General features: G+C 32.9%; 2 protein-coding genes and 1 long non-coding RNA gene across 3 annotated transcripts; 1 reads left to right on the top strand and 2 right to left on the bottom strand.

The window, feature by feature from the left end:
- Window positions 1-3,873: 3,873 nt before the first annotated feature.
- On the bottom strand, window positions 3,874-5,259 carry LOC116116529. Its single transcript, XR_004125824.1, has 3 exons — window positions 5,186-5,259; window positions 4,891-5,069; window positions 3,874-4,076 (listed from the first exon to the last, which is right to left on the bottom strand). It is a non-coding gene; the product is annotated as an uncharacterized LOC116116529 (long non-coding RNA).
- Window positions 5,260-5,713: 454 nt separating this feature from the next.
- On the bottom strand, window positions 5,714-7,408 carry LOC116116659 (pentatricopeptide repeat-containing protein At1g66345, mitochondrial-like). Its single transcript, XM_031402711.1, is given in 2 exon segments — window positions 5,714-6,096; window positions 6,099-7,408. Coding segments are annotated over 2 exon segments (1,641 nt in total). The 5' UTR covers window positions 7,357-7,408.
- Window positions 7,409-11,546: 4,138 nt separating this feature from the next.
- Window positions 11,547-12,357, top strand: LOC116116658 (protein FAR-RED IMPAIRED RESPONSE 1-like). The gene is made up of 2 exons (XM_031402709.1): window positions 11,547-11,649; window positions 11,744-12,357. Exons 1-2 carry the CDS (start codon window positions 11,547-11,549, stop codon window positions 12,355-12,357), a joined length of 717 nt encoding a protein of 238 aa, XP_031258569.1.
- The last annotated feature ends 503 nt before the right edge of the window (window positions 12,358-12,860 follow it).

Raw genomic sequence — 12,860 nt, 5'->3', positions numbered from 1 at the left:
ATTGCTTCTTCAAAAAAAAATTGAATTTCTTCAACCCTCTCTTCGGTTATCATTATTGTGTCTTTTGTTGTTTTAATAGAGTAATCTGACATAAATTCAAAACTACCTATTTGATATATTGTGTCTTTTTTAACTAGTGGTATGTTCTAATTATGTAAGTGTTGATCGATATTTGCCATATTAATCTCTTGAGTGTTAATATATTTCATTAATTCTTGATTATTGTTTGTGTTTTGGTGTTGATTGTTAATTCTAATAGCGTTATTGTTACTGCTATCATCTCGCTTACTGCTCCTTCCTAATCTCCTTAAGAAATTAGACATTTCTAAAATAATTTTAACCTAAGAGTTCCAGTTTCTCTCCTAGATTACGGCACCACCTAAAATGGCTGAGCAACGGTTACAAGCTGACCAAGTGCACCCTCTAGGCTGACCAAGTGCACCCTCTAGGCTGACCAAGCGCAACCTAGAATCAATTCTAGAGTTCTTCTATATTAAAACCTTCTAGATTTATCTAGCCCTTAATTCAACCAAGAAATGAATAGTGCTACGAATAAACAGTAAATTGCTATAGTGTGAACAATATCAGTAAACAGTAATGAACAGTGACTATAACAGTAATTTTGAACAGTGTTTTGCTTCAGTAACTATGGTAATGGATGTTAATTTGTGTAGTTTTTAATTCCTAATGTTATCAGCACCAGCTTTATCACATGTTCAATACTTTCGGTGGATATCCAAGATTTTTCAAGATTCCCCTTATCAACAATATCATTTTGTCGACCAATATCAAGACAAGTCCTCAATAATTCCAGACACGTATCCAAGTCAGCTCATCAACTTATCAACTTCTTTATGTTTTATTCTATATTGTAATAATGAAGAAGGATTCAAATGTATTTGAAGTCCGCTTTTTTGTAGTATAAATATGTATCACTTAGAATGAAAAAATCAGAATGCAAAAAAGAGAGAAAACAAGAGCACAAAAAAGTGAGAGAGCAAAAATTTTAGTCCTTTGAAAATACTTTGTAAAACAGTCATCAAGCAATAACACGTTTTATTCATCAAATTTCTTGTAAGTTTCCTTCAGTATTTTCAATGAATGATAACAAGTATTCAAAAGTATGAAAAGTAAGAATGAGATGAATAGTAAAAGTAATGATGAAAATACTGAAGGAAACTTACAGGAAATTTGATGAAGAAAACGTGTTATTGCTTGATGACCTTTTTACAAAAGCATGAATATAGTTACTGTAGCAAAACACTATTCAAAGTCAGCATTAGCTTATAAATCTTATGATAACACTGATCATCAAATAGCAAAAACATTAGTCTCAAGATTTATGGGAATACTTAATAATTGGTGGGATAATGATTTACAAAAACATTTATTATTTCAAAAGCATTTACTATTCATTTTCAAAATTAAAATAAACCTTTATCTACCATTGGCAGAAGCCAACGATTATTAAATGCAATTTTTTTAAATTTTAAATTTTAAATTTTGTAAAATTTTTTTTTACCCCTATAATTTTTATCTATTTCAAAATTTACAATGAGCTTTATGTAATTGTCTAGGGGGCTAAAAAAAATAAATCAAAAGGGTTTGGGCCTAGTGGAGGGACCGAGCCCAACTCCACTGGCCTAGTCCGGTTTTTGGACTAGGCCTGCTAGGATCAATCCTCTCAAAACCAGACCAGGCCTAAAGAGGAGGGCTCGATCCCTCTGTTGGGCCTTCTTCGAGCCCTAACCCTTTTGGTTTATTTTTTTTAACCACCTAAACAATTACTAAAACCTCCTATAAGTTTAAAATAGACAAAAATTATAGGGGTTAAAATGAAATTTTACAAAATTTACATTTAATAACCGTTGGCAGAGAAAGGTTTATTTTCCACAAAATTTACATTTAATAACCGTTGGCAGAGAAAGGTTTATTTTCCATTCCTCCCCTCACCCCCTCTCCCTCCCCCCCCCCCCCCCCCAAAATGTTACACTATAAATATCCCTTAAATTTCTCATTTTTTTTTTTCACAGCACTTAATCTCTCTACTCTCTACTCAAAATCTCTAATCAAATTCTCATTCAATTTATATTTATAATTTATTCATATTATAATTTATTTATTTATATTATTCAATTTTTTCTATTTTTCAATATAATCTCTTATTCATATTATTATTTATTTTTTTCATTTTAATTATTTATTATTTTATCATAAATTCATAATGTATTCTCGAAATGATGTATTCAAAGGATCATCCCCAAATGAGTTTTATGTTCAATCCACCGAATAAATGGAAGGGTTCAATCAATTTTCACAATTTCCTCCAAAGGCAACGACTGTAATTCAACAATCACATTCGGTTGGGACGAGGTGCAGCCAAACACAAGCAAGTTGCGACTCAACGGGCACGGGCATAGTCCAACCCCTCCAACCGTCAAAGAGGGTCGTGTCTAATGTATGGCAAACACTTCACCAAATCAAAATGGCCAAAGACAAATGGAGATGAGGAAGAATCGTGTGGAGTATGTAATTTATGTGAAACCATTATAGGTACTGAGAAGGGGACTTCAACGATGCGACGACACTTGGAGAAGAAGCACCCCAAATAATGCAACTGTCCGGTACATCTTCAACCGAATTAGATAGGTAAATTCAAACTCAACTTAATTTTAATCTATAATCCTCAACTCTCTCAACATGACATTACAATGCACATGTTGCACGAGAGGAAATAGCAAGATTCATAGTTACTACGAACTTTCCTATTTGTTTATTTGAAAATCCTTATTTTATTCACCTGATTAAAATTGCATTTTGTTTAGCATATACCCCTGTTAGTAGAAGTACAAGTTGAAGAGATATACTAAAACTTTAGAACAAAATAAATAAAAAACTTAAAAACGAATTTCAAAATTTTAGGAATATATCTATTGCACTTACATCAAACATATTGGCTTCTAGATCAAAAACAGATTTTTTAACTATCACAATACATTTCTTAGATCATAGTTGGGGTTTACAGCAAAAATTGATAGATTTTAAACCATTATATGAAAAACATAGTGCTAATACTATTTATTTTAAAATTCTTGAAGTTTTGCAAGAATATGTATTAACTGATAGAGTTGTAACGCTAACGCTTGATAATGCAACTACTAACACCGCGACAATCTCTTTATTTGAAAAGAGATTAGATTTGCGTGGTGAAGGCAAATTTTTTCACCAAAGATGTGCTTACCACATCATCAATTTAATTATTAAAGCAGGTTTAGATGCTATACATTCGAAGATGGAGAGGGTGCGCACGACTATTAGATTTATCGTCGGCGATAACAACAAAAGATGGTCGGAGTACGTCAAATATTATAGGCAAGAGGACTTACCGGTTCGACCTTTGAAGTTATGTATGAACATGCCTATCCGTTTGAATTCCACCTATTTGATGTTGGAAAAAGCTTTGCCAATCGCAAGACAAATTACAAATTTCGTCAACTGGAAGAACCATCCAGAAGAAGTTGTCAACTATGATTGGGCGGTTTGTGAACTTTTTAATTCGTTTCTTATAATTTTTTATGATTCCACTAATATATTAAGTAGTATTTATTATCCGAGTACTAATTTAGCGTTGATATTTTACTTCAAATTTCTAAAACTTTTGCTAAATATAAATATAATAACGTTTTAATGGAAATTGTTTTGAACATAAAAGAAAAATATGAGAAATATTGGTTAGATATTCCATTCTTATATGGATTAGGCTTTTTTGTAGATCCTAGGTTTAAATTACATGTAGTTAAATATATAATTACTGAGATATGCCAACATTTAGGACATGATTATACGTCTTATTTGACTGACTTTAAGCAAAAATTAGAAAACATTTTTTCTTTATATCAAAACAAGTACAATAGAAGTGTAAGTGGAATGTCCAGGAGAGACGATCAAGACCCTGATGAAGACCTCCATCAATGATCGAGCATATGGACGTATATGAAACATGGCGAAAGTAGTAGCTCCAGCTCGTACATACATGGACCAAAAAAGTTGAATCCCTACCTACAAATGGACATATCCTACATGACAAAGAAGGAGAAACATGAGATAGATGTGCTTCAATGGTGGAACAAGCATCAAAGTTAATTCCCCATTGTAGCCCAAATGGCACGTAACATTTTATTTGTGCCGGTTTCTATAATTGCATCCGAGTCAGCATTTTCAACGAGTGGCCGAATTGTTAAAGACAGAAGATGTTCTTTAACCGATGAGATGATTGAAGTGATAATGTGTTTATAGGATTGGACTCATACAGAAAGAACACTACAATAACACCCTGAAGATCCTGAACTACTCGAACTCTTTAGGAACATAGATTTTAATGATTTAAATATTATTGACGATGAAGATGGATAATTTAATTAAAAAAAATTATTTAATTGTTTATTTGTGAAATATGAATGTGTAAATATTACATTTATGTTAAAATTAACCATTAACTATTAATCTATTTATTATTTTTTTATTTTTTAAATTAATTAAACTTTTAAAAACTTACTAATCTACCCCTGAAAATTACATAAACCCCCCAACAAAATTTCATTTCGCCCCTAAAATATAAAAACAGATGGGGGGAAAATGAAATTTTGCAAGCCCAGGATGATCCGGGTCCTGAAATTGCTCATGGGCCTGGGACTGGTCCTAGGCCCATGAGCGATTGGTCCCAAATGGGACCAGTCCAAACGGGCCCAAGCCCGAGCCCGCTTGGGACCGATCCTTAACCAACTCTAGTCTTAAATTAGCCCATATTTCTTCATTAAAGGAAATAAAATAATCATTTAATTGCAGCTACAAATCCCAACAAAGAAAAGGATAATAGCAAAAGAAACATACCCACTTTCCCGTATTGTTGAGGGATAATCTTCTTAAAGTCTTCATTAACATGCAGAAAGCAAATGGATATCCAAACTGGTCTGCAGCATTGGTTCATAATCAAGAAATTGAATTCCATAAGAGTAAAATGACTCTAGATATTGATTCCAGGTAGTTGTGAAAACTAGCATAACAAAACTCTGCACCATAACAGAAATCATTGAATTTTCATGGTGACAATATACACAGTATCTTCTGAGCAACTAGGCCCATCTCTCTATGAACAATTGGCTCACGGCAAAGTAAGGTGTCTTACCTTAGGGTTTACTGCAATAGGTACATCCCAAACAGAGTTCCAAGGACTGTTGTTGCGACGGTCAAAAAGTCATTACTGCATGTGAAGAACATCTAAACATCAATATAAAGAGATTAGCAACCATTTAAAAGCAACAGACAGAGACTTAAATCAGAAGGATCCAAAATACATATGTGAGTTTCAAATAAAGGATGCTCAAATGAGTGACAAATTGCAAAACAGAATATATAACAGTTGATTTGATAAAACTGATTAAATGATGTAATGATATGGTGCTAAAGACACTGCAAATTCGAAGGTACAGAGATCATTATATAGACAAATTGAAAATAATAAAGTATTACATTGACTCAAGCTTTAGTGACAATGCGACATTTAAATACAGGCAGAGTCCAAGATTCTGAGCGGTAATGGCCAGACATTGGGGCAGTACAGTTTCATTTAAATTACTATATGTTCCCATAATTATTAGTCTTTCCTGATTGAGTGGTATATAAAGTAAGTCTAAAGACGATTTCCTCAACTAAGCTAACCTCTTTCTGTAGTAGCACCATAGAAATATGAACAACTAGATTTCAATCACTTAGAAATCAGCTCATTATGAAGGTGAAGAGCTGTTGTTTTATCACCCTTTTGAATGTGGCTAGCAATTAATGCCTCATAGATTTCCACACCTGGAACTAGTGATCGACTTTTCATTACTCTTAAATACTTATCTGCTTTATCTACTTTCCCACATTGACAAAGGCACCTTATCAATGATGAGAAAACCTGCAATGTAGGAGTAATTAGTCTGGATTCCATCTCATAGTAAAGCTTCAACATTTCTTGAATCTTGTGTGCTTTGGCATAACCAGCTATAAGATGAGAGTACGTGACGTCATTAGGTAAAAACCCTTTGTCTTACAAGGAGCCAACATTACAATGGCCTGTTCTGCATTCCTGCTCTCATATAACTTTCCTATCATCTCATTGAAAGCTGAACAGCTGGGAAGAAGTCCTCTCCCCATCATTTTCTCACAGTTACTTAAACTTTCTTCCACTCTATTTACCTTTGCACAACCCTCGATTATAAGATTAAAGGTTTCATCATATGGCTTCAAACCCATGTTTTCCATTTCTTGCAACAAGAAATTTGCTCTTTCAATTTTCCCTTCTCTACAATAGGCTCCTATAAATGTAGTATACACAAAAGAATTTGCACTAAATCCTCTCTTAAGCATTTCTTCATAGCCTTCCAATGCTGACTCCAAATTCCCAAGTTTTACCTTTGCATAAACAACTAATGAGTAAGCAATTGTATCAAGAATCATGTTCCTTTGTAACATTCTCTTCAACAGTAGCACACCACCTTCAGTTAGTCCCTCCTCTATAATCCTAAAAATCAAACTGGTATTAACAATCACTGAAGGAGAACATCTCTTCCCATGAATCCTATCCAACATGTCCACATAAGTTTGCAACTTCCCTTCCTTGCACAATGCACTTATTAAACTTCTGATTGTCTCTTCATTTGGGTATCTTCTCTTTTGCAGCATATACTCATAGATACTCCACACTAGACAACTTTTATCAGATTTTGTAACAAGATGAATCAAAGTATTGAAACTTATTAAACTAAAAGAAAACCCATGTTCTTCCAAGTAGCAACAAACATCAAAAGCAACCTCAAGCATTCTCATTTTAGCATAGGCCTGAACCAACAAATCAAACACAAGTGGACTTGACTCCATAACTTCATAACTACGAAACAATGAATCAATAACCAAGCATCTTGAATCATCCTCCACATGTTTCTTCAAAACTGATTCAATCAACACACGAGCATCAATGAGCATCCGGGCTCTGACCATAACATGAATTGTGGCGCAATAAGACCAAAGGTTGTGTTGATAGTGCTTCCTTTGGGCTGACCAATGAAAGAAACCCAAAGCGCATTTAGCATCAACTGGGTCCTTTAGTTTCAGCAAGACTTTCTCAACAATAGAATGGTTTAACTCAACAGAACAGAATTGCTTGGTAAGAGTGTCCCAATTCGAGCCTCGTCTTAAAGAATCACACATGGCATTGACAAGTGTGCTGCTCTTTGAATTTGTGGAAATGTGAATGAATTTGGAGGTGTTGAGTGATATGCAGACTAAAGAGTGAGTTCTTTGACGAAGTGCATTCATGATTCTGATAACGTGGATCCATTTACTGAGACATTCTTTAATCACTCCCAAAATTGATACATTCTCTTTAAAAGAAAAAAAATTGGTCCAACTTAATAGTAGAAATCTGGTCCAAGACAACTTGTTACAGATGAACAGAGAGCAAGTCTGTTGCAACACATCAAGGGCACTAATAGCAAAACCATGGACACATCAAAGTCATTTCACTTCTGTCAACTCTCCCTCAATCTCTTCTTCAACCCAGAAAAGTCTATCAACCACAAATCCAAACCACCGCTGACAGAACCCGTCTGGATCTCCTCCTCAAAAAATCCAGGATGGACCTGCAAAACACTGACTAGATGGCTATGTGACAACTGATGAACTCACTAACTTGAGTATACAAATAACTTCTTTGTAGTGTACGTCACATTGACCAACTTCTACAATTCAAGTATTGACCTGCTAAGTCCTGCAACAACCTGGGAAGGGAGGCGAAAAAGTGAGCTAAAGCCCAGTGAGTGGAAAATATTATAAAATCATTTTCTGAAAACTTTTAAGCCTAAGTGTAAGTACTTTTATTCTTCAGAATTATATTTTTCTTTAACTATGCTATTAATCATCATTAATAAAATCATATCTGAATTATTTATTACAACTGATATTTTATAACTAAATATATACTATATATACTTTTATTTAGCTCATCTCTGGTGTCTAAAGTTTTGCTGTCTGATTCTAAAATACTAATATCAGATACTGCAATTTTAGATGATTATTTATCAACTTACAATTCTTATCTTATACTTTTTAGTAAAACTGCATCTGTATTAATTTCAATCGACTCATAGTTATAAACTGGTAATGTTAACTGAATTCTTTAATAACTTATCTCTGGTTCTATAATTTTAATACTGACTATACTCTTTTATTAATTCATCTTCAATCTGTAACTCTGATACCTGATATGAAAACTCTTACCACAACTAGTACTTAAGGGAATATCTGTCATACCTGGTCAGCGTCCCACACACAGGCAGAGCAAGGAGAATCTATCATACCCGACAGCTCTAATATCGCACAGGAAGAGCAACTAAATTTGTCATACCCTACAAGCTCTAACATCACTTGGGCAGAGCAACTAAAATCTGTCATACCTGGTGAGAAACTCATTGCACAGGCAAAGTAATAAGACTATCATACGCATCCCGAAAGCTTATATCTGTAATCTGTATCTAAAACTGATCTCTAGGGGATGGATACTTCATAGGGTGGTTTGTACACTATTTCTTGTCTTCTCATTTAACTAATAATATATAATAATAATATATGATATAACATTCTTGGGCCAGAGTGTAAATTTCACAACTATTTCTCTAAGTTATAGTTCTCCCCGAAAGTATTATCTTTAACTTTCACTGTTCCATACACTAATTTCGTTTTCAAGACAATTATTAATGCTTAATTTTTTGAACAAATATGTACACCTAACTTGGAATCATTTTTAAATAAAACACATTAATACCTTACTATCACTTTAGTTAGATACTCTACTAATTTATTTAAACCAAATCTAATTGAATACAACTCATTGATAACCATTACTAACCAGAATGTATTATTTAATATTTATCAAATTTGTAATTAAACTAGAAAATGTTTGAAGGCTTGTATGAATCACACGTTACCTGATTAGATCAATGACTATTAACATAAATAAATAAAATAATGAACAATCTAACCATTTTCTAAAGCTTTTCTCTAACTTCCAATTTCACAGCAACAATATTATCCTCAATCCAACTCAACCCACTAAAAAGAAAATCGCATGCTGTAATATCATAAATTATACAAAATATTCTGATATCAAACCAAAAATTAAATTAAGATTTAACAAAAATAATATGGCTTTGATTTCAGAGAGTTTATTAAAACATTTATAAAAAAAAAAACAAACAAAAAGGGTTCTAGTTTGGACTCACCTCTTTCTCTTATTCTCCATTTTCTCTCAAACAGCTTTCTTTCTTCCTTCTATTCTGATCTCTCGGTTCTCCCTTCTTTCTTTATTCTCTTTTCTGTCTGTCGGCTTTTCTATCTCCCCTTTTATTTTCCTTCTGATTTCTGTCTTCTCCTTCTTTTTGATTGGGGAAATTTTCAATATATACCCACGGGGTTTTGCTAGTACTTGCTTAATGTAAACTGTAAAGGACGGTGCTATTTGGAATGTAAATTTACAAATTTACCCTTCAGCATAATAAATTTATTTTTGACTCCTAAATCTTGCTACCTTTTTGGGAAGGTAAACTTATAAATATATCCTTAGTAAAATAAATTTATTTTTGGCTCCTAAACCTTGCCTTTTAGAGAGAAAACAATTCCCTTTATTAAAATTGTAGAAGGATGAGAGAGAAGTAATGATTACTTCAATATTTCCAAGAATATAAGTTGGAAAGTTGGAATTAATTTATTGTAATAATTAAATTTCTTTAAAAAAAAAACATGTAAACTCTTTCCCGTTCTACATCTTGCTCTTCATCTTCACGACTCAAAAAAAAAAAAAAAAAAAAAAGAGGTAAACTTCAGTGGCTCATTATAGTAAAAGGTGGAAAAAATCAGATGAATGAAGCTACGGGTTTTGGAGATACGAGTATATGAATAGATGAGTGAAATGAGATTTTTGTGTTTGCTATGAACATTGAAAGAAATAAAGTTAATAATCCCGTGGGTGTTGGATATAAAGAAGGTATAGACAATGACAAAGTCGGTCTAAGCAATGTGATGATTAGCTTGGTAGAAATGCATGGATGTGGACAATGACCGAGGTTGTGCATGTTTTTTTCTTACGTCAAAACCGTTTGCAAGAGTAATCCCTTATGAGAAGCACCCAAAGTGAAACACATTGATTTTCAACACAGTTTCATACAAAGGCACACCCTTTTATCTCATTTTCATCAACAAATGGATATGCTAGTTCATATTGTGATAAAATAGCTGCTGGATAAAAAATGTTTTCTGTAATTGATCTGAATGTTGTGTGGATAAAATAGATAGAGCTAGATAAAAAATGTATTATGTATATTGATCTGAATGTTGTGTGGATAAAAAAGAGAAAATTAGATAAAAAATGTTTTTTGTATAATGATCTGAGTGTTGTGTGAATAAAATAGAGAGAGTTATATAAAAAATGTTTTCCGTATATCAATGTTTTATGTATATTGATAACAAGATAAAAAATGTTTTCTGTATATTGATAAAATAGAGAGAGCTGATAAAAAAAATGTTCATATTTGAAAACCTAAGAGTTTTGAGGAAGAATAAGAGAGTATTATCGTTATCCAATACTTGTTTTCGTATATGTAGTGAAGAATAACTTTTAGGTGTTGAGAGATTTTGTAACGGTCACTTTTTACTTTCAAAACAATTAGGATTTGAGAAGGAAAGTTAGGGATGATGGACAATAATTCCTTTTTTATTTTAAGAAATAATATTTTGAAATTGGCAAGTGCACGGAATTGAAACAATAATATATATATGAGCTTAGCTTTTATTTAATTGCTTTGGCTCAACAAGGATGGATCATGTTCTTTAATTTCGTTTATTTGTTCTATGGTCTTTGTATATTTTTTTATTTGTTTTCTATTGATTACACAATTTTATAAATTCTTACAACATCGGAGGGTTAAATATAATATTTATTATTGCTAATAATCAACTCCATTATAATAAATTTCCCTTCTGACTTATCTCATATTCCATCTTCTTATTAATAATTTCACTTTTGCCTTATTTTTTTTCTTTGAGAAAAAAAAAATTATTAATTAAATTACTAATTCAAGGGTTATACAGTTTAATTAAGTTAATTTATGTTTAATTTCATTAATAGTTAAATATGAAATAAAAATCTAGTATTGACAGTCAGAGACTTTAAAAAGGAAAGAAAGAAATGTAAGACCAAAATGGTGGACATGTAAACATTTAGCAGCTAGAGAAGTTGTAATGAAATTGGTTTAATTTAAAGAGAAATCATGCAGTTTGTTTTGTAATGTAAGAACTAAGAACTTAGACAACTATGGAAGTTTGTTTTGCAATCTAAGTGTTCATTTTTCGTTTGGTATGGTTTTGTTTATTAATAAGTGCTGATTTTCGTATTGAAATTGTAAATTCAGATACCGAAGCAAGTACTGATTCATTGTTCAATTTGGAAGGAAACTATGGAATCCGGAGAGCGAAATGTAGTATTGGAAGCAATTTTCTACAACAATGAAGATGACAACTCAATGATTTATGATGTGAACGAGGATGGAGTGACCCATGGTAATGAAATCGTAAATTCGGATACCGAAGCAAGGACTGATGTAACAGAAATGACTGTTGAACATGGTCCTTAGCTAGGTATGTTTTGTTGTAGCTTGGAATCTCTCTTCAAGGCATATAAAGAGCATGCACAAATATAAAGGCTTTGCTATTGTGAAGAAATCAGCATGTAAGGGGAGGAATGGTGATCGAAAATATCAGACTATTAGTTGTGACAAAGGAAGGAAAACATATTATGAGAATTCCTCGAAGAGGATAAATTGTATTGCTAGGTTAAGCATGGTTCTAAGATCTAATGGAAAGTGGCAGGTTACAAAGGTTCAGACAAATCACAATCATGATTTGGATCCATCAATATGTAGGCTCATGGCAAGACACAAGAATTTGAATCTTGAAGTGAGGAGAAATCTAGAGGCTAATGATATTGCTGGGATCAGGCCTTGCAAAAGCATTAGGCTGCTTGAAATCCAATTTGGTGGGTTAGAGAATCTAATATGTTTGTCAAAGGATTGTCATAATTTCATTGAAAAAAATAGGAAACTGAGACTTGGTGAAGGTGATGTTGAGTCAATCCACCAATTATTCTTGAGGATGCAACAAAAGGATAGAGATTTTTTTCACTTGATTGATGTTGACAGTGATTCTAGGTTTCCAAAGCTGCTTACGAGGAGTTCATTGATTTTGTTAGCTTCGACACAACATACTTAGTGAACCGGTACAAAATGCCATTCGCGACATTTGTGGGCATCAACCACCATAGACAATCAATTCTATTAGGTTGTGCCTTGATTTCACATGAGGATGTTGATACTTTTAAATGGTTGTTCACTTGTTGGCTATGGGAGACATTCATCCAAAAGCCTTAATGACTGATCAATGTGAAAGTATTAAGAAAGCCATCTCAGAAGTCATGCCCGATACTATTCATAGATTTTGCTTGTGGCATATTCTATGTAAAGTCCTAGAGAAGTTTAAGAGTGTTGTAGACTATGGTACTATACTTCGTGAGTTTAAAGCTATCATATATGAGATGTTCGAAAGCAATTGGAATGGGTTCGTGGAGAGGCATGGGCTACAAGAAAATAAATGGTTGTCAAAAATTTTCAGGGAGAGGGTGAATTGGATGCCAATCTATTTGAACAATATATTCTGGGCCAGAATATTATCAACTCAAAGGAGTGAGGGCATGCATGCATATTTTGATGGGTATG

This window comes from Pistacia vera, unplaced genomic scaffold, assembly GCF_008641045.1.
Source record: "Pistacia vera cultivar Batoury unplaced genomic scaffold, PisVer_v2 Contig78, whole genome shotgun sequence".
NCBI classification, from domain to species: domain Eukaryota; kingdom Viridiplantae; phylum Streptophyta; class Magnoliopsida; order Sapindales; family Anacardiaceae; genus Pistacia; species Pistacia vera.
This window is presented reverse-complemented; position numbering and strand designations above follow the sequence as displayed.

Bases quoted from the DNA above. Each gene is read 5' to 3' on its own strand.
- LOC116116658 (XM_031402709.1), top strand. From the start codon at position 11,547: ATGGAATCCGGAGAGCGAAATGTAGTATTGGAAGCAATTTTCTACAAC. The intron at 11,650-11,743 runs GTAATGAAATCG...GTTTTGTTGTAG, and splicing joins CGAGGATGGAGTGACCCATG to CTTGGAATCTCTCTTCAAGG.